General features: G+C 34.5%; 3 protein-coding genes across 5 annotated transcripts; 2 read left to right on the top strand and 1 right to left on the bottom strand.

The window, feature by feature from the left end:
• Positions 1–1,899: 1,899 nt before the first annotated feature.
• Positions 1,900–5,369, bottom strand: LOC102629534 (protein KINESIN LIGHT CHAIN-RELATED 1-like). Its single transcript, XM_006491242.4, has 3 exons — positions 4,359–5,369; positions 2,832–3,740; positions 1,900–2,321 (listed from the first exon to the last, which is right to left on the bottom strand). The coding sequence occupies exons 1-3, from the start codon at positions 4,967–4,969 to the stop codon at positions 2,087–2,089; spliced, it is 1,755 nt and encodes a 584-aa protein (XP_006491305.1). The 5' UTR covers positions 4,970–5,369; the 3' UTR covers positions 1,900–2,086.
• Positions 5,370–10,292: 4,923 nt separating this feature from the next.
• LOC127901475 (uncharacterized) lies at positions 10,293–14,905 on the top strand. 2 transcript variants are annotated; one of them, XM_052438878.1, is made up of 3 exons: positions 10,293–10,587; positions 12,182–12,464; positions 14,486–14,905. In XM_052438878.1, the coding sequence occupies exons 2-3, from the start codon at positions 12,206–12,208 to the stop codon at positions 14,518–14,520; spliced, it is 294 nt and encodes a 97-aa protein (XP_052294838.1). In that variant the 5' UTR covers positions 10,293–10,587; positions 12,182–12,205; the 3' UTR covers positions 14,521–14,905. The 2 variants fall into 2 exon arrangements, with proteins under 2 accessions (XP_052294838.1, XP_052294837.1); XM_052438877.1 differs by having other exon boundaries at positions 10,294–10,518.
• Positions 14,906–16,352: 1,447 nt separating this feature from the next.
• LOC102628794 (probable alkaline/neutral invertase F) lies at positions 16,353–20,098 on the top strand. Of its 2 annotated transcripts, XM_052436500.1 has the most exons (5): positions 16,353–16,552; positions 16,640–17,330; positions 17,861–18,298; positions 18,728–19,286; positions 19,576–20,098. In XM_052436500.1, exons 2-5 carry the CDS (start codon positions 16,641–16,643, stop codon positions 19,866–19,868), a joined length of 1,980 nt encoding a protein of 659 aa, XP_052292460.1. In that variant the 5' UTR covers positions 16,353–16,552; position 16,640; the 3' UTR covers positions 19,869–20,098. The 2 variants fall into 2 exon arrangements, with proteins under 2 accessions (XP_052292460.1, XP_006491480.1); XM_006491417.3 differs by lacking the exon at positions 16,353–16,552 and having other exon boundaries at positions 16,588–17,330.
• The last annotated feature ends 869 nt before the right edge of the window (positions 20,099–20,967 follow it).

Here is a 20,967-nt window from a genome sequence, read left to right as displayed (position 1 = left end):
CGACTCATTTAATATGCTTACTCGACTTCTTACTAAATCATATACTCGACTTACTTATCTTCAATTCTTACTCGACTCACCCGACTTCGCACTAGACTTTTCCCTGCACTGAGAGGAATAAAGGAGTGGATTCTTAGATTTTTTTTACTTTTTCTATTTTCGTGAGGTATATGTATGTAATAGGATATAAATTTAATATTTAAGAACAAATTGTGTATATTTAAATAAAAAACTCGTTGCTGGTGCACTGAAAGTTCTGAATTTTTTTTTTTTCAAATTTGTAGAATTTATTTAAATGACCCGAAAATAATTTTTTTCTACAAATATGATCCAATATTTGAAACTTTTAAGATTTACCCCATAGATAGGGTGAAATATTATTAAAAAAAAACTATTCGTTCTTCTTCAACGGCTCTTTTCTTGTTCAAAAATCGAACGGGTGACAAGTAGTAAAGAATTCGAAAAAGAAAAATCTTAATTAAAATCGAATGGGTTAAAAGTGATAAAGAATTCGATAAAAATCATAATTGTCTATGAATTGAATGAAAGAAAAGATAATGGGAAAAAAAAGAATTAGAGTATGTATTATTCAAAAATCTCTAAAATACTAATAACCTTCAAATTAAAAAAATGCACAAATTGCAATCAAAGTTCTTGAATTCTTGATCTAATATTAATTTATAGGTCAAATGTACATTTTTCTCATGAATTACCACTTCAAATCGAGATTCTTGAATATGATTTTTTTTATACATGATTATTTTAAAGTCTGATTTCTTCTAAGAAGAGACGACTCTATTAATAGACACAACAACAAATTTTCTTTAAGGTTATAATACAAGAACATTCGATTCAATGTATTAAAAAAATATCTTCGATCAAGAAATTTAGCCCTTTTGCAAGTATTAATAATAATATAGTCTTTCTTGTTATTTTTATAATATCTAAAAATGGTTACTTTTCCGATTCTCTCTTTAGTCGGTAGGTTTAATGAGATCAATTTTTTTCTTTTTTATTTTTCAAAAAACTGTATTCAAATTATTTGTACCAAAGGAGTCCTCCGCGGGAACTTTCAGATGCTGCTTGAGGAGAAGGAAATTATTACTAAAGGTTAACGGGTCTCCCATTTCGAAGAAGGAGCTCCACGAATTTGGTTCTACGGGAAATTTGTTCCTTTTGGCAACCATTAGATGATTAGATTAAAAAATTTCACCCGATCATTATGCTTTCTTAATTACCATGCGTAAAATAATCTCAATCTCTGCGGTTCTGATCGAGATAAACATTTCTATTTTTATTCTTACCATGCGTAAAAAATTTCACCCGATCATCATAACCCAACAAAGTGGAATGTTACCCATTGCTGCCCTAAACAGGGTTGCCAGGAACATAGTGGGCATTGATTTTTATTTTTATTTTTTTTGTTGGGAAGCTGAATTTGAAATGCTAAGAGCAATTGACTTGGGGGGCGGTTTTATGATGATCATGTGTTGAAAATTGAGTGAGTTCATTGTTGGGAGTTTTGAGACAGGGAACCTAACACAGTAACCCATGCGGATTTTTCCCAAACAAAATGACTAATGACGATGAAGCTATTCTCACTGGACAGAGAAATCAAATAATTTAGTCATTATTTTTTCTTTTTTTAAATGATTAGAAACTGAGAAGTCAAAGTTATATATTGTGCTGCAAACAATCCACTGAATAATTTGAAGCTTGATTTCTGTATTTCCATGTTTTCCGTGAAGGTTCTATTTTTCGATTTGTCATTGATCTTGACGTAGAAAAATCGTCGACATGGATGGGCACCGTGTTCAACTCTCACGTGGTTTTGTTTGCACTTCTATGTAAGTCGAAATTATTTTGCAAACAATTTGAGTTAACAATCTCAAATCTGTTAAAAGCTCTGTCACATGGCATTTTTATATAGCAGCTCATAAAATTTGCTTTCGTGGACTTGGCATCACAGCAGTATTCAATCATTCAGATCCAGTTGCTATTACATTTGTGAATTTTCTAATTAGCCGTTTTGGCAACAGCTTCAAATAACAGCATCAGGACATATTGATAAATGACAACTGAGTTTTTAAGTTCTAAAACCAAATCCAGACCTTCTCTTGGTAACTTCTTTCTTCACTCTGTATGCGTTGGAATCAAGAAGATTTTCAAGAGATTTCCCTTTTCTGTTCCGAGCCCGTCCTGTTTCTTTCAAGAGTTCAGCAAGCCTTTCTTTCTCGTCATCAATGTCCGGATTTGCTGTCCCAAGTTTTTCTTCTCTCACCTTAAGGATGTACTCCAATATCTCAATAGCATCTTCGACCCTGTAATTAAAAACAAAAACAAAAACGATTCAACGTTCAACGAAGAAGACTCAACAATCAAGCAAACTGAAGTTTTGCCTTAAATTAATTTAACTTTAAAAAAAAAAAAAATTCTTACATTAGAATCTACAAGTAAACCATAAAGCCCCAAACAGATAACTTGATCATTATTTTCCCTAGAAGAAATATAAAGATTCATGAACAATACTTAAAGCCTCAAGATTGTGTTCATCCAATCATTGTCTCCCATCATGTATATATCATCGAATAAAAACCTTATCTGCTACAATCAGAAGTGGGACTGAAGACGGCAAATGCTATCTGTGCGTGACAATCGGCCTAGGCAAGATGATACATGCAAGTCTATGTTGGGTAAGATAAAGCCTTCAATTGTATAATAATATTCTGTGAGAGAAAACCAGTAAGTGGCAACAGCAGAGAACATGGATTGCAAACAAATGGGTAGGGAGCTAAACAAAAACTGGGAAAGGATATCAAAAGTGTGCTTACCTCCCCAAGGCATCATAAGTTGCTGCAAGATTGCTATATACCCCGAGAGTGTCCAAGTGACATGAACCACACTCCTGCTCCAGTACTCCCCTTGCTTCTTCAAACAGTTCAGTGGCCTCATTTATCCTGTAGAGCTGCAGACAAGCCAACCCCATCTGGTTCAACACGATGCCAAAGAATGCCGATTTACTCTCCCCACTGGCCCGTAGCTTCACTACAGCACTCTCAAAAGAGGATCGAGCCTCTCCATACCTCCCAACCACATACAACATCACACCCATCTGCGCTTCTATTCCTGCGATGGTGCTATGGTACCCAGGGGTGTCTTCCAATAACTTCATGGCCTTTTGCAGGAGCTTCAATGCCTCTTCATGTTCATTCAGGGCTTCGTATATTGCTGAGATTTCTGTCAAGCCATTGGCAATCTCCTCAGGTGCAGTTGCAGGAGCTGGTTTCGCACACACTCTTAAGGCATTCTCACAGTAGGATTTTGACTCCCTTAGTTTGCCTATCCTGTAGTATAGATCTGCAAGACGAATAAAGATTGATGCTACAGAAAGGTGATCTTCACCCCTAGTGGCTTTGAAGACCGTAAGCCCTTTCTGATAAGAAAAAATGGCCTCGTCAAAGCGACAAAGGGACATATATATGTTGCCAATGCTAACATCAATGGAAGCAACCTCATTCTCTTGACCATTAGCGATCATTACCATGCTAGCCAGAACAAGGTGCTCAAGGGCAGATTCGTAGTCCCCCTTTGCCTCATAAACAAGAGCCATAAGCCTACGATCAGCTGCTTCTTCAAGGGAGGCCGAGTGACCGTGTTCCCTATGAATTTCAAGGATCTTCTTGCATAGGTTTTCTGCCTCATCAAATTGCATTGCTTGAATATGTGCCTCAGCTAAGTACCTGTCTTTTCATAGTTAATTGAAAGGAAACAGAATTCTGCTAGAGGTTTGAATTAACGTCTCTCAAACTCTCTTTCTCTCTCTCTCTCTCGCTTAAAAAATAAAATAATACTATACTTACAAAAGCGAGATAAAGAATTAGTTGACTTATTATTCATTATTCAATAGTATTATATTAATCGATCAATAGATAACAAAATATCGTCTTAGTTAGAATATAAATATGTATACCAACTATGTAAGTATATCATTACTCATATAAATACATTTGTGGCACTCAATTAATTGTTCCTTCAAAAGAAATTAATTAGTAATGCAAGTTCCCATTTCTTAGACTTTTAATACAGTTCGATCCATTTTGTATTCAGCCGCAATCGTGCTTCCTACTAGGAATTATTTAATTACCTTGAGCAAAACAGAGTCAGAGTAACAGACAAATGGGTGATCCGGTTTTGGGCTGATAAGATACAAGCCCAAACCCGACACCAAAGTGGAATAAGCAAAACGTGTTTCAAAAATACAAAATCACATATTAGCCTTCTGCCAAGTCTTAGACTAACATGCGCCACGAGTAGTTAAAGGTTCCGACAGAAAAGAATGACATACCCAGAAGCTTTACCTGCAAGTCTCAGCGACTCTCGGATCCGAATCTCCGAGAGCCTCGATTTGGATCTCCAAACCCGATTCGTAACACCAAACGGACCTGTCTAATAAACCCATCGACGAACATGTGTCACCAAGCTGCATGTACCCGGAAAACTTGGCAAGCGCACGATCAGAACCCTTTCCAATATCCACGACCTCAATGGACCGTTCCAAAACCGGAACCGCCTCCTCGAACCGGCCCAAACTACAATAGATGGCTGCCAGCATGTGCAAGCTCATGACCAGCTCCAGCTCCTGGCCTGAACCCGAAAACCTCTCAAACGATTTGGAAGCCCGAATTGCGTAATCCAAGGCCTTGTTCGGGTTATCACCCGAACTGATAGTTTCTCGCGCCAACTTGAGTAGAAACGGACCCAGATCCGGGTTGTCCAAAGACGATTCATCGATGGTCACCTTTTCGGAGGTTCTTTTTGCGCGTGAATTTGAAGGTGACGGAGACGGGAATCGCTTTCTAAGTGGAGATGGGGATCGAAGGTTATTAGTGGATCCATTTTGGATTGCAGGTATGAGAATGTTTAGCGGCGTCGTATTTGGCGGGGTTTTGACGGAAATTAGACTCGGCATTTTTGTTGTGAGCGTGACCGTTAGGAAATAGAAACCAAACCTAAGGCATGCATATAAAGAAGCCTGAGTGAGTGGGTGGGTGGGTTAAATTTGATGGTGGTGGGGGAAAGTTGCTTGGAAGAAACGTCTCATGATCATGGAATTAGAGTACTTTAATTTGATAACAATATTTAAAAAGAAAAAAGGAACGAACAAGGATACGAAATCCATTGATGATTGATATGTAAGGTAAACAGTTAATGAGTGAGCTGTTATTTGTAAATCGTAATTGTGTTGTGTGTATTATATATTATCATAAAATTGAAGACGGAAGAAATGCGATGAAGAGTCTGCTTCTTTCTCAAAACTTTATTATTCTTCACCAACTCGACTCGACGCTCTTTTGCTTCTTCCGTAATGTTTCTTTAGTGCCTCTGTCAGTCTCTCTCTGCTTGCTGATATCGGTGGACCCACGTCCCCTTCTTCCTTCGCTTTACGAAGGAATTTCCAATTGCGAGCGACGAGAGAGAATTAATATTGAGAAATTTCATGAGAAATTTCACGGATTCAAATAGTCTTCTCTTTTTGTTAAGTATTTTATTATTAAAATAAATTTTGATAAAATTATTTAATTAATTCATATTCTCTTTTTTTCCCCCTCAATTCTTCAATTCTCACCAGGTTTTTTAGATATACTTTTAAATGAATCGAACTAAATGATGATGTTTTGTTTTTCAACTTGTTTACTATATACGTAGGGATAGTAATGAGCACTATTCGCAATAGGTCCACCATTATTAAACCCGCATCCGACAAAATTTAAATTATTAAAACTATCCGCAACTTGTTACGGATTTTTTTTTTTTAAAGAAAACTCACTTGTTGCAGATTTTGACAATTATTAATCTTGCAATGATATTTAGTGGATTTTTTTACGAGTTTCTAAATTTAAAATCATAAATATTCAAAATGTAAATTTATAATAATAATCTAAAATTTCACATAATATACTCAATTTTAAAATTAACCAATGTAAATGGAAAATTAAAATTTCAACATCAATCCAACACAAATTCTCAAATTTAAATATAAAATACACAAATCTATAAAATAAAAAAAATCACAAACTAGTATCTAAGAGTAACAATTATCATTTCATATTATCATTCAATAGAAGATCTTCATATCATTCACCACCATTAGCACCCATCCAACACAATTCCTACAATAATGATTAAGATTAACATTTTCTAAAAAATAATTTTTTTAAAAATATTAATACGAATAACAAAATTATAATAATGAAATAGTCCGTGCATTAAGCTAAAAAATAATAGTTCATATAAAATTATAATAAGTATATAATAATTCATGCATTAAATTTAAAAAGGTTCAATCAAAATTATAATAAGTATATTTTTAGATAAAAATATTTTCAATTAAAATTAAATTTAAAATTTTAAAAAGCTGATAGTTGTTGGATACCCGCAATTTGACTAAAACTAAACACACTCGCAAGCTAGTGCGAGTTTAAATTTATAATATCAAACTCTTCTGCAGCCTACAAAATTACTTGCGATCGGCGTGTTTTGCGTGGACGGAATTAGGTGGATTTGTGAGTTTGTTGGTACCATTGCTATCCATGTATGGACGTGGAAAATATGTTGGAGCCAAGTAAGGTAGAGCAGGAGGCATGCATGTGAAAGTATGCAATAGCAAAGTATAGTAGAGTAGGAAGCATGTGTGTGGAAAATATGCTGGAGCATAGAACCAAGTAACGTGAAGTAGGAAATATACATGCAGGAAACACGTTGGAGCAACGTAAAGAGGAGTAGGAAGCATGCATGTTGGAAGAATACTGGTGTAAAGTGATTTAAAGCACGAAGCATGAAGCCACAAATGATTGCAAATTCAGAAGAAAAAATCTATTAGGAAAAATTTAGAAGTTTCAGAAATCCAATTTGAGAAAGAGATAAATATAGATTTTGAAAAAAAAAAAACTCTAAGTAGTAAAAGCCCATCAAAATAAAGAATTATCAACGACTTTGGATACATAAAAATTATATTATAAATAGAGAGTCCTTCATGCATAGAGGACATAAGCAAATAGCTAAAAGAAAAAACTTCATTATAATTCTTATTAAATAGTAAAAATTGCTCTTTTACTCTCATGGTCGTACGCCAAGCATTGAACTATGTAAATTCTCTGTATTTGATTTTTTTTTCGTTTATTTAATTTTCTAGTTGACTTAAAATCAGCATCAACACAGCCCATTAAAATTGGTTCCTTTCTACACTATATCAACTCCAAAGGAATAAAATTTATCATTAAAAACTTAATATCAATTAATTTTAAAAATTTATTAACCATGAAATCCAATGAAAAGGCAATAAATTAATTTGTAAAAAAATGGATTTGAATAGTATTGCATTATAACTATTGCATTTCGAATATTAAAGTTTACTTATTGATGGGAGATGATTTAGATCATATATCCAAATTATATCACTAGTAAGCAAATTTTAACTTATGTACTTGTTGTTAATGATAAGTGCTGACAAAATCATTGTTTTATTTATATTCAAGAGTCATATTATTTTTTGAAAATATTAATGGTGTGTTTATTTACCCGTAATTAGAATGAAAATTTTAGAATAGGAATTATTGACATGTTTACTTACAAATTTGAAGCTTGGAATCGGAATTGAATTCTTGCGAGACTATGATTTAAGGATTCATTACTGAAATTCTAATTCCCAACCTTAAATCTATCACTAAGATCCTGATTCCTAAAAAGGGGTTGGGAATCAAAGCTCTATTCCCATGATTGACAAAAATACCCCCTATTTTAAATTCTTAATTCTTACTTTGTCCTAATTAATTCACGAGTATAAAAGAAAAAAAATCAAATTAAAACCACGATAATGGAATTGGACACCACCCAAAATCGAATAAACAACACCCAAACCAAAATTGAACCAACAGCACCTACCATTGCTGATTATGAAGCCACTGACGACCAGCTATGGATCTCGCGTTGCGCAACAGCACTTGCTATTGTCAGAGCACCGGAGTAGCTCCTCCCCAAATTGTTGCAGCAACACATGCCGTTGCTGGAAATAGTAGCCGGTGACGCATCTCCTTCCAATCTCGCATGAAACCAGCAATCAATCTGGCTCGACGGCAGTTGTTGCAAAAATGATGATGATGATGATTATTATTTTTTTTTTTAAACGATGACGATGATTATTTTTGTCTCCAAAAATGATGATGATTATTATTATTTTTTTTTGGCATAATATATAATGTTATTATTATTGTTGTTGTCATGTTTATTATTATTAATTTTATTATTATCATTATTGAAACAAAGTTATTATTATTTCTTATTGTTATTAACAATAAGTTTTTTGAATAATGATAATATAACAAATATTTTAATAATAATAATAAATTAAGGATATTTTAATAACTTAAAATAATTCATTCTAATTCTAAAATAAAGAAAGTAATTTATTAAGAATCTTATTTCTTTTTTTGAATTCAGCCTATTCTCATTTGAATTTATTTCAATTCATTTCAATTACTAATTAATAAACATACTACAACTTAAAAGGAAACAAACCGAGTTACAATTCAATTCAGCCTTTGTAATTTAGGCAGTGTTTACTCTCTGAAATGAAAATGAGGAGTGTAGATTCTTTTATTTATAATTTTTAAGAAGAGAGTAGGAATCTCACTCTGTGGACTCCACCTAAATTTAAAGTGGGGAGTGGGATTCTCACTCCTACGGGGGGAGGTGAGAGTGTAAATCTACTCCCCCTTCTTTTTTTTTTACCCTCATATTTAAAATAAAATAAATAATATTATAGTTATTTAAATAACATTAGTATGTTATTTTATAAATTAAATTTATTAAAATAATACTATTAAACATATTTAAATATAATATTATTATATTTAGTTAAAAATAATAATTTACATTGATTCTAAATTAAAATTTCTTAAAAATAATATTATTATACTCATAGAGAATTAATAATATTACTATATTATATCTTTATTTGAAAATATAATATTATTATATATATTTATTTAATTAATTAATAATAATAATAAATATTTTATTTTAAAAAATATTAATTTTGTACTATATTATCAATGATAATGTTTCATTTGTATTGCTATTATTAATAATTTTTTTATTTACATAATTAAAATTAAAATTAATAAAAAAATTATGATTTACATAATTAAGAATATTAATAATTATTAATTTATAAATATAATAAAATAAATATTTTATTTTTTAAATATATTTTTTATTAATTTTATAATTAAACATTATAATTCTTTAAATAAGGATAAAACTGTAATTTAAAACCATTTACTTTTAATTCAAGATAATTATATACTCTCACTCTAATGTAAGTAAACAACCTACCCACACTACTCTCATTCCACACTCCTAATATCAGAATTTCCACTCCTCAGAATTACCACTCTAATTTAAAATGTAAACGCTAACTTAGGTAGCGTTTGTTTTTTTGTCTGAAATCTGAATAGATATGAATTAGTCTGAATTCTGAATAGGTATGAATGTTTGAATCTAAATAATATGTTTGTTTTTTCGTTTGAATCTTAGAAAATAAATATTAAGTTGTTTGTTTTTTCAACTTAAAAAGCTGAAAATATATACTTTTACATTTGTATCCTTGTTAAATTTGAATGTCAAATAAATAATATATTAAATACTATAATATTTTAACATTTATAAGTAAAACTATATTAAAGTGAAACATAATTATTTTGGAATTTTAATATATAAAATACCATAAATTTTAAATTTTATCGTATATAATATAAGAAAGAAAAAACATAGATATTTTTATGTGAGGTAAATATTTATGGGTGAGTTTTGGGATAGACATGAAAAATAAATTATAAAACAAGGATATTTTTGACATTAGTAAGTAATTGACTTAATTCAGATTTCTCCATTAAGTAAAAAATCAAAAAAATTAGCTTATTTTATTAAGTAAAAATTATCTAAAAAGTCTCATTAAGTTATAAAAACAAACATCTCTAATTAATTTAATTAATTAAGTTAAGTCATTTTAAGTCATTAAGTTAAAAAATAAAAGCCACCTTAGACTTTAGAGTCTAAAAATTTAGATCGGATTCAAATTTAACTAATATCAGATTGAATGTGATTTATATCATCCAATCAGATTTGATTTGGATTGAATCGGATTCGGATCTATCCGAATAATCTGATGGTAAATTGGGATTGCACTGCTGATTTAAAAAAATAATAATAACTAAATATAAAAGCACAGAAGTAAAATTCCTAGGTGAAAGGCTAATTCCAAAACCAAAATATCAGCAACGACAAGCTTCTCCGGACGACCAGACCGACGCCGCGAACCACGCTGCCGACGACGCAACCCAAACGATACCAGCCGCATCTTGGTCGACATCGAAGTCCAGTCGGCCAGTTGCACGCCGCTCGCCATCGACGTTCCAGACGAGCATCTGACACCGACAGCAACCTCGCGACTTGTTCATGGTAATGCCGACGCATTTTGAACATGATTGCCTGGTTGCTTCTTATCTTATATTAGCTTGTGGTTGCCTGGTTGGTTCTCTTTTGGCTAATATAAATTCTTTAGAAAATTCTCTTTTGGCTCTCTTTTGATTCAGTGGTATACTACTACTTTCCTTGCTCTGGCTGAGTTGCTGACTTAATGTGATTATTTTGATTCTTTGAACATGACCAATTGATTTGAACATGTAAAATGCTTTGAGTAAATATTACGAGATTGTTGAATATATGATCAGGAAAGCTTACGATGAGATTAATTTTCTTTTCTTTTCTGATGATTTACATTTACTTGTGTTTTCACTAATTATAGATTTCATGAATTTGTGAAAATTGCCAAAAAGCCCCAAATCCGAAATATCATTCAAATCAGAACTCATCTGAATCGATCCGGAATATTCATCTGGTCCAATTTATTTAGATTTGAGGTTTGGGTTAGAATTGGATGATTTTTTCGCAATCTGATTCATCCGAATCCAATCTGAATCTGAAATTACCCACCCCTAGATACAACCTGCAAGCCCAAATCAGTCGGTTTCTTAGTTTCCTTCTAGACACACGCCTAGCCTAAAGCTTCTTCTATATTTTCTACACACTGCCAAGGCAGCCGTTTAAAAACAAATCCATGCGCATAAGGACTTAGCTTGTTGGAACTTTGTACAAGCTGCATCCGACAGTCCAGTAAGTTTTATGGGGAAACTAACTTAATTTAGGCTGAGAACTCCTGTGCACAAGTTTTTCATTTACTTTTGACTTCCTTCTCTTTTCTGCGGACAATTAACATTGTATTATTTTTTCAATGTTTGTGAGAATTGCTTTGCTGCTGTTAACTGTGTGATTGATATGAGATTTATGTGTTGTGGGTTTATTACCACAAATCTGATTATTTATATCTTATGGATTTACAGTTAGATTGTGTTCAGAATTGGAATATGTGTGTATGCACATAATTGTTTGATGGAATGACACTAAGAGCACTTCATATGTTTAGGTTTTCAATTCTAAAGTGTATAATTGAAAACAAACTTTCATGTGTGAACTTAAACCATTTGCAGAAATGAAGATTTTCGTTGCTTGGTTACCCGACTTGGTTGGGAATTTTGGACCAATTAAATGTTAATTCCTATTTTCAGTTTTTACTTTTTCTGAATTCCCTGTAAATCAAACAAACACTATGCAAAGTGCTATCGTGAATAAAATAGAGTTATTTGTTCAAAAGAAAAAGGCAATTAAATGTTTCAGTTTTTACTCAAAGTGGGTTGATTCATATAGGTCTAACTAGTAGTGTAATGGTAAATCATTCAATGGTGGAGATAGCACAAATTTAAACTCTTATATATATATATATAGAAAGGTTTCTTGGAATGACTTGTGCGCACCTTGATAGTGATGCAAGACTTGTTATATTAGTTGAGATGAAATTTCTTCAAGGATTCAGAAATTATCTTTCCTCAAAGATTTTTATTTTTTCCAAACACTGGATCTGATAATGGCATTGAGTACACAAGTTGCCCATTTCCATATGAGTCTCTTAAATCTGAGTTGCCGTGGTCCCCATTATTGTTTGTGGCTTTTCTTGTAGTAGATTTTGAACATAACCATCTAACAACTTCTAGCTTTGTACTTGTAGAATTGAGCTCTAATCTGTTGGGTCATGAGAGCTGAAGAGTCGAAAGATCCTCTGAAGGAGGTTGATTGGAAAGCCATTGGTAGTGAATTGCAGAAGGACCCTGGTGCAGGTGTGAAACCAGTTGTAAAGAAGCGGCTTCCGAAAAAGATTAGGCAAATTCCAGACTACTATTTCCTTCCTCGAAGATCTTTACCCTCGGCCATAGCCTTCTATGGGTCTTGCATTGCTGGTGGAATTGGTGCTGGGATGCTGCTGGAGATCTGGATAAACAAGAAGGTTAAAGGTATGACCTTGATGACTATAATCTTTTTGATTGCTGTTATTGACAGGTTAAGTCACTGTATAATTTTAGTGATAAGATATAAATTAATACAAACATACTAGGTGTGGATGTTTCGGGATTCGGTTTGGGTTGCAACCCATTTGGGTTGGAGAATTTAACCCAAACAAGTTGAAAAGTTATTTTGGTTTGGTTTCAAATATCGGTTCGGATTGAGGTTGTAATTTTTTGTTAAAAATTCGGTTTGGGTTGCAATTTTGGGTTACAGCTAAAAATTCAAATTTAATTACAAATTCAGCCAAAAAAAATAGCTTAAATAAAAAAATTCAAAATTCTAAAAGCCAAAAGCCAAAATCCAAGCAAATAAATAATTAATCTTAAAAAAAAAAAGAAACAACATAATAAAATTACTGAATTACAAATTCTACACCAAAATTCAATCTCTATGAATGCTCAACTCGACAAGCAACAGTTACATTAGCAACAATTAACCTCCACCAAAGAAGCATCGGTAATCAGTCCATTTTGCTAAAAGATAAACAATTGTGTTTATCAGAATGTTGTCATATAGATTGACAAATTTGCTGTGTCTAGATAGGAGTCTACAAAACCAATGACGGGAACCAAGCATCAGTAAAGTAATAAACTCAATTATTAGAACCTAGAAGACTGCACGTATTGCTACTTCTGGCTTCAGCTTTTAATTTCAACTTTATCTTCTTAATTAACTACCTAATTATCTTTATTAATCATCAATTCTTTAATAACACAACGACAATAAGATTTAACACAGTTCAGTAAAGCAAACATGAAAAATTAAAATAATTAAACAATATTCTCATCAATCTGAGAGTAAGAGAAAGATTTAATTCCAAGAAAGAATAAGAAAAACCATTGATAAGTTTCGAAATCTGAGCTTGCAGCAAATATATCCACAGAGGAAAAAATATGTAGATAAAGGAAATTAATTAGAAGGAGATAGAGTGAAAACAGAAATTATTGGAAGTCAAATTTTGATGTAAATGTATAGAAGCTAAGATTCAGTTCCAACCAACTTACCATCAAGTGAAGAACTGCAGCGCTTATGAGTTAGATGGGAGCTACAACCCTGACAGCCGATGAGATGGAAGTTGCAACAACCAGGCAGTGGTACTGTTGGGAGCTGCGACGCCGACAAAGTAAAGACTGGCTACCGCAAGAGAGTGACAGATAACAAGGGTGGCCAGTGGTTGAGTGTGATGACTGGTGGTGGTGTAGCATGACTGATGGCAGTTAGTGACAGGGAGATGAGTTAGGCTTAGCTTAGAGTCTCTGTTTTAATTTGTTGTTCAGTTCGGTGTTAACGTGAGGTGAATTCAAACCCAATCGGTTTTCAATTCTCAACCAACTTGTTTTTAGGGTCAAACTGAACTGAACCAAAAACCGAAATAAATTTGAGGTTCGGTTATGCCACCCCTAAAATATAGTGCCAGGCTAAAATTCATTCAAAAACACATGAAAAGGACATTTGGTGCCTAATGGTCATTTTTGGGTCTTACGATGACTTTAAGAAAGCTTTTTATGTAAATTGTGATTGTAAGAGTATCTACAATAATCAGCCCTTTTCTGTGGGCTCGTCCCTTAATTTTTTTGTTAGAAAATAAAAAGAGCAAATAATTAATTAGAAAAAAAGAAACAGAAATGAGAAAGAAGATTTTTTTTTTCCTTTTAAGCATCCTGTTTTGATGGGAGAGTAGTTCTTGTGAGTATTCATGATTATTACAAAAAACATGGATCATTTGCCATTATTGTTGATCATAATGCATTAATGCAAATGATATTTGTGAGCTGATGTAGCCATCACGTACTTACAGAGGTGACCAGCTTCGAAGTGTTTTCTCTCTCTTTTGCCATTAAGAATCATGGAATTTCCCTGTCATCATGGTTGAAAATAATCGTATTTGTAGATTTTGGAAGCCTTTTGGCTTGACTCGCTTGCATTTAAGTACTTTGTTATGGCTAACGTATTTGTCATTGTCTTTCAGAGGATGGAGGAGTCATATGGGAGTTTGACAAATAGAGCTCTGGATCATAGGAAGAGTTGCCCGCCTTCTAGACAGTTGCTTATCTTTTTTTATTTTCATTCTTTTGGAAAGTTATATACAGAGGCTGTAGGAGGAAACCTAAAATAGTAGAATGCTCTGTGTTTGGAACTGACATTCATGTTCCTAGCTGTGTGTAATTTTTGTTAGAATTTTACATTAAAAATAAGGATATGGGATGTTGGATAGATGAATATTTGTTTGCTATTTATCTTCCTTTTATTTGCTGCACTTAGGGGTAGCCAAGATTGTAATATTTGTTTATACAATTGTGTAGCTGCAGGATGGCGAGCTTCTTCCTTGACCTCATGCCTTCGAAATTAAGCTTGTCTTCATAAAAAAATATATTTTTATTTCTGGCTATTGTTTTGATACTTGAGTAATGTGTTGAGGGCTATGTTAGTTTTTATTTTTTTTGAAGTCTATTATACAGAGATGTTATTGATATTACATCAAATATTATAATTAATATTTATAATCATACTATATAACTGGAACCATCGTCATACATTGACACATTGAAATATTTACCCATATATTTTAAATCCTCTATAATTATCGTCATACATTGGCACACTGAAACACTTACTCATATATTTTAAACCATTTATAATATTAGAGAAATGTCCGCTCCACTCACATTTCGTAAGGGAGAGACTGTATTTACTCAATTATGTCATACATTGACACAATGAAGCACTTACTCATATATATATATATATATATAGAGGGGTGTTTACTTCATTTACATTTCATAAGAGAGAGACTGTCTTCACTTAATTATGTCATACATTGACACACTGAAACACTTACTCATATATGGAGGGGTGTCTATTCCAATCACATTTTATAAAGGAGAGACTGTCTCCACTCAATTATATTGATAATTGATGAAGTACTGAAATTAATCTCTATAAAACTCTTATGGAGACTCAAATTCTTGAACTCAATATTGTAAGTGTAAGACTTTACCTATTGAACCAAATGCCTATCGGTGAGGGCTATGTTAGTTTTGCTCCTAGTAATATTGGGCCAGGATAATATTGCTTTCCATGAATGAGTTTGCAAAAGCTGTTTGCAGTTTCAATAGTGGAATTTCACGTTCAGTTGAGGAGAATTCTCTTTTCGAGGATCACAAAGTTGCGGCGATTTTTACAAAATGGGTTATTTATTTTCATCACTGGAATTGCACCTTTTCTTACCTTGTCCGGTTGACTCATATCATTTTGATCTCATCTTATTATTCAGCATCTCAAAGGGAGGATTCTTGGCATGATTTTGTTATGAACACTTGTGATGCTTTTCAGACGAAAACACTTCCAAGGTCCAATGGCAGTTGCTTGCCCCCAATACAAATTGAACAGGCAAATCCCGTGGCCTAAAAGAAAATAGGAAGCAAAGATGAAGACTGAAATAACCGAATTTGCTAGCTAGCTATCTTTCTCTTGAATAAACTAATTAGCTAGCTAAGCTTTCTCTTCAATAAACTAACTACTGGGCTTCTCACAATTAAGAACGGTTATTTTCTCCGCGATGAGACACGTGTAGAGAATCTACTGGATCGGAAGAATTCAAATATCGTTCATTCCAGTTATCAATGTGCCACGGGGGGCACAATAGCATAAACCCACGAATTATTTTCCCGCTTCGGTAACCGAAAGGATCGCCAGCTGCTTTACATTCCCAAAACGCCCCTAATGAAAGTATCTTAAGCATGCAAAATTGCAAATCGATTTCGAATTTTCGAATTACGATCCTGTTAACGACCTTACATTTCATATAGCTAATAGCTATACAGCTGAGATGGCAACTTTGTAAATAATCTCGAAGGAAGACCTATTTTACAATTTCCATTCTTGAATTCTCTCTAACCGCCAAAACAAAAATAGCACACACTCCGTGCATGTTCAATTCTCCCTAGCGACCTCTCCATTGCTCTCTCTGTGGTAACTGAATCTCTCTCTCTCTCTCTTTCCCGTCTCTCCAAGAAAGCAACCAATAACTGTGAAGGTAATCTCTCTCTAACTGCAATAATTATAACATGAAAATAAAAAAAGTATTTTATATCATCTCACATAAATAATAATCTCTCACTAGAATGACAAAAAAGCTGCGAGATCTCTTACATGATGCAAAGGAAGTAGACATTTTTCCACCACCGGCGCCGGCACATACGAGTGGCTACTCGGCTGTCGACGAGGATATGGTAGAGCAAGAAAATATGTCGCACAAGGAATTTATGTCAGCGGCTTCTTCACTTGCTGGAAAGAACAGCTCATCGGTCGATGAAGCCACAGCGGCGGATCCTTTGGTCGAGATTCAACCGAATGTTACTTCTTCGACCGAGTTTATAGTGATTGAAACTTTACGTACTACCGAAGAATCTAAAGAGAAAGACGATTCGCTATCTTTAGAGGATGTAAAATCTTCAGTTGCTTGGACAAAAGAGAGCTCAGAAGCTTCGCAAAACGGAGAGATACTGAAGCCGGAGAAGGCGAAGAAGACTGTGAGACTGCAGGGCCACGAGAACAACGTCACCGAGAACGTGATTTTGCCAAAGGCATTGCCGTTAAAGCCGTGTCCGAGTGTCGGTACGAATCTTGAGGCCTTTGATCTTGCGCTGAGATCTATCGTTGGTAATCATCAGGAGAACGGAGAGAGTACTGGTGCTGCGATGATGGAAGAGGCGTTGGAAAGACTTAAGAAGTCTTACGTGTACTTTAAAGGAAAGCCTGTGGGGACATTCGCTGCGATGGATCCCAACGCCGAGGCATTGAACTACAATCAGGTAAACGTAACTTGTCCATTGAACTTTCGCTTGTGTAGAAGTGATTTCTTGTAAAAGCACTTAAAATGCCCTTTATGATCAATTAAGTGTTTTTCATTCGTAAGTTCTCCATAGGTAAACATAAATAATCTATTAAGGACTTTTGAAAATGCTTTTGAAAACACTCTCAGATGCACCATCGATTAATCTTAATTTGTATATTGTATTCTTGTGTTTTCTTTATTATATCTGTGTACAGGATTTGAGCTGTGGCATTCGTTCTAATTTGTGCATAAATTTGATTAAATAGAAAAATTGACTTTTCGTAATTTTTCTTTGCGTTTCTTCTCGGTAATAATGCATATCTCATTTTGATTGTATTTCTTATCTGCTTTTTTCCTCCAGTCAACACTGATTGCTAAGTGTAAGCCACTGGAGGTTTTGAGAAACTTTTAGCCGTGCATTATAATTTATTAGTCATTTCTGCAATTTTATCTAATTTAGTTTTGCTTCTCCAAGAGTTGATGATATTTTTCATTGTATAACTGAAGGTTTTTGTGAGGGACTTTGTTCCCACGGCCTTAGCTTGCCTGATGATTGAACCTGCAGAACCAGAGATTGTGAAGAACTTCCTGTTGAAGACCCTTCACCTACAAGGTTGGGAGAAGAGGATCGATAACTTTACCCTGGGAGAAGGTGTGATGCCTGCTAGTTTTAAGGTACTCTTTAACTCGCATCAGCAAAAGGAGACCTTGGTTGCGGATTTTGGTGGCAGTGCTATAGGAAGAGTTGCACCTGTAGATTCTGGGTTTTGGTGGATTATACTGCTAAGATCATATACCAAGTGCACTCGTGACTATGCTCTGGCAGAGTTGCCTGAGGTGCAGAGAGGAATGAAATTGATACTTAACCTTTGTCTCTCAGATGGCTTTGATACTTTTCCCACTCTTTTGTGTGCAGATGGATGTAGCATGATTGACAGGAGGATGGTAAGTCTTTTTGTTAGTTGTTGAAATATTATTACTCATCGAGAATATTCTTTTGTCCTAAACGTGAGCCAAGTTCTACTTGGGCTTTCTGTTCTTCTTTGGAATTATTTGTCCCTGTTTTTGGTAGCTAGACAAGAAGGCAGTCTAGCTAGTGTCAACTTAGTTTTTTCATTGCTAGTTATGATGTGAAATTCCTACTAGTTATATAGCTGATAATAAATTCTTTTTAGCCTGTAAGGTTCAAAATTTTTAGTTAATTAAAGCGCATCCATTTACCGTGTTGATCGGATATGCTGGATAGCGAATATGATCCTCATGAAGTCTTATGTTTGATTCTAGCTTGTTGGCTAGCTAGCCAAGTTTTGGGAATTTATTTATCTACTTCGTAATTCATAAAATTATCTTTGACGAGTTTCTTTTGACTTACAGGGAATTTATGGGTATCCAATTGAGATCCAGTCTCTCTTCTATTTCGCACTGCGGTGTGCTCGTCAGATGTTAAAACCAGAGCGCGATGGCAAGGAATTGATTGAGCGAATTGATAAGAGGATCACAGCTCTCAGCTATCACATCCAGAAATATTACTGGCTTGATTTTACGCAGCTAAATAACATATACCGTTATAAGACCGAGGAATACTCCCACACAGCTGTTAACAAGTTTAATGTCATTCCAGATTCTATTCCTGATTGGGTATTTGATTTCATGCCATTGAGAGGAGGATATTTGATTGGGAATGTCAGTCCAGCTAGAATGGACTTCCGGTGGTTCTTAGTTGGGAACTGCATTGCCATTTTGAGTTCTCTAGCCACCCCTGCACAGGCAACGGCAATCATGGATTTGATTGAGGAGCGTTGGGAGGACTTGATTGGAGAGATGCCATTGAAGATATCTTACCCAGCCTTGGATGGACATGAATGGAGGATTGTCACTGGTTACGATCCTAAGAACACACGATGGAGTTACCATAACGGTGGATCTTGGCCAGGTACAAGCACACATCTCATATTTAATTTTTTGAGTTTTGACTATTACTTACCAATGAAGAACTGAAGTTAGCTACTCCTTGATACACCTTTTTTTCTGACAATGTAGCACAGCGTTGTTTGCTGATTATATTGATGAAATGAATTTTACGTGAGTGAGATTCAGATCGTATGTTGTGCTCTTCGAAATTTCCTAATTGAATCTCAGACTCTGTGGACGATCATTTTTGCATTGCTGTTCCTCTTTTTTTTTTCTTCCTGACATGTGGCTGTTTGGTTTCTCTATGGTAGTTCTGTTATGGCTGCTTACAGCAGCATCCATCAAAACCGGAAGGCCTCAAATTGCAAAACGAGCTATAGAGCTGGCGGAGCAGCGCCTCTCTAAAGATGGGTGGCCTGAGTACTATGATGGTAAGACTGGGCGTTATGTTGGGAAGCAGGCAAGAAAATATCAAACATGGAGCATAGCTGGCTACTTGGTTGCAAAAATGATGGTTGAGAATCCTTCCAATCTTCTGATGATTTCTCTTGAGGAAGACAAGAAGATAGCTAAGCCAAGGCTCAGCCGCTCAGCCTCATTTTGAGAGTACGTGAACGGCAGAGATTACAAAGGCATTTGTAGTAGCAGGAATAGGATTGCAAACAAATCAATCATTGGCTGATGCTACTGCAGTAGTAGTCATCACAAAATTTTTTTGTTAAAAGCCATCAACTATGCTGGGACTCCGAGTTGATTGATTGATTGCTATGATTCATTGAAATGTTTGTAGAAACTGATTGTTCTCCGCACTTTAGATGGGATTTTCCCTTTTGTTTTTTGGGCTTTACTTCTCAAAATTATTTGCTTTTGGGCTGTGGTCATAAATTTTAAACAGGATCGTGTTCCCAAAATTAACTCCACATGGAATATACTCATAATTAGGGGGAAATGAAAAGAAATATAGACCTTAATGCATGGGTACTCATTAATCAAATTTATATTTTCCTAAACCTAACCTCTATAGAAGAATAAAGTAAAATTGAATAAAAATTTAATCGTATGCCATCACCAACACTAATGTTTCCTTTTGCATACTTTTTTTTTTTTTGGGAGGACGCATACTATTCCTTATTTCCTTTTGAAATAAAGTTAAAAACAAACGGATAGTAAATAAATAAAACCTACGACCGATCCATTCCATTCCATATGATATGGTCTGTTGTCGCTATTCTTTGGAGTTCCGGCAAACACATCAATTGACAAAAAGAACGATCCATTACGAAAATAGCAACAAACAAAAAGAAAGGAACCATTTAACCAATCTCTCTTGCCCCGTAAGTATCAATCAATCAATCGAAGCGATGGACAAGCCCTGCAGCTTCATGTCGTGCGATAAGTTGGATCGGGTGGCCAACTGGGTGGGCGCCAACGTCGCCACCGCATTCTTCGCCTCGCTGGAGCGTTGCTCCTGCATCAACCTCAGCACCGCTGAATTCGAAGACGAGGATGAGGCCAAGGACCGACCTCTCATGGTCTTCCGCTCCACTGTTCACGGCCGCTACGACCTCGACGCCCAACACGCCAACACAACCGTTTCAAATGTTAATAAGCTTCAATAAATCAAGCTTCCCGTATAATCATCACCTTCCATCTTCTAGGGTTTGTAAATTGTTCTCTCTTTAGAACAATTTGCCTTCGTTTAC

The sequence above is a fragment of the Citrus sinensis genome, chromosome 3, assembly GCF_022201045.2.
Source record: "Citrus sinensis cultivar Valencia sweet orange chromosome 3, DVS_A1.0, whole genome shotgun sequence".
NCBI lineage: Eukaryota > Viridiplantae > Streptophyta > Magnoliopsida > Sapindales > Rutaceae > Citrus > Citrus sinensis.
This window is presented reverse-complemented; position numbering and strand designations above follow the sequence as displayed.

Excerpts from the sequence above, each read along its gene's own strand:
- LOC102629534 (XM_006491242.4), bottom strand. The coding sequence starts at position 4,969 with ATGCCGAGTCTAATTTCCGTCAAAACCCCGCCAAATACGACGCCGCTA. Across the intron at positions 3,741-4,358 it reads AGAGTCGCTGAGACTTGCAG|GTACTTAGCTGAGGCACATA; the intron begins GTAAAGCTTCTG and ends ATGAAAAGACAG. Across the intron at positions 2,322-2,831 it reads ACTTATGATGCCTTGGGGAG|GGTCGAAGATGCTATTGAGA; the intron begins GTAAGCACACTT and ends TTTTAATTACAG.
- LOC102628794 (XM_052436500.1), top strand. The coding sequence starts at position 16,641 with ATGACAAAAAAGCTGCGAGATCTCTTACATGATGCAAAGGAAGTAGAC. Across the intron at positions 18,299-18,727 it reads GCATGATTGACAGGAGGATG|GGAATTTATGGGTATCCAAT; the intron begins GTAAGTCTTTTT and ends TTTGACTTACAG. Across the intron at positions 19,287-19,575 it reads TAACGGTGGATCTTGGCCAG|TTCTGTTATGGCTGCTTACA; the intron begins GTACAAGCACAC and ends TCTCTATGGTAG.
- LOC127901475 (XM_052438878.1), top strand. The coding sequence starts at position 12,206 with ATGAGAGCTGAAGAGTCGAAAGATCCTCTGAAGGAGGTTGATTGGAAA. Across the intron at positions 12,465-14,485 it reads GATAAACAAGAAGGTTAAAG|AGGATGGAGGAGTCATATGG; the intron begins GTATGACCTTGA and ends ATTGTCTTTCAG.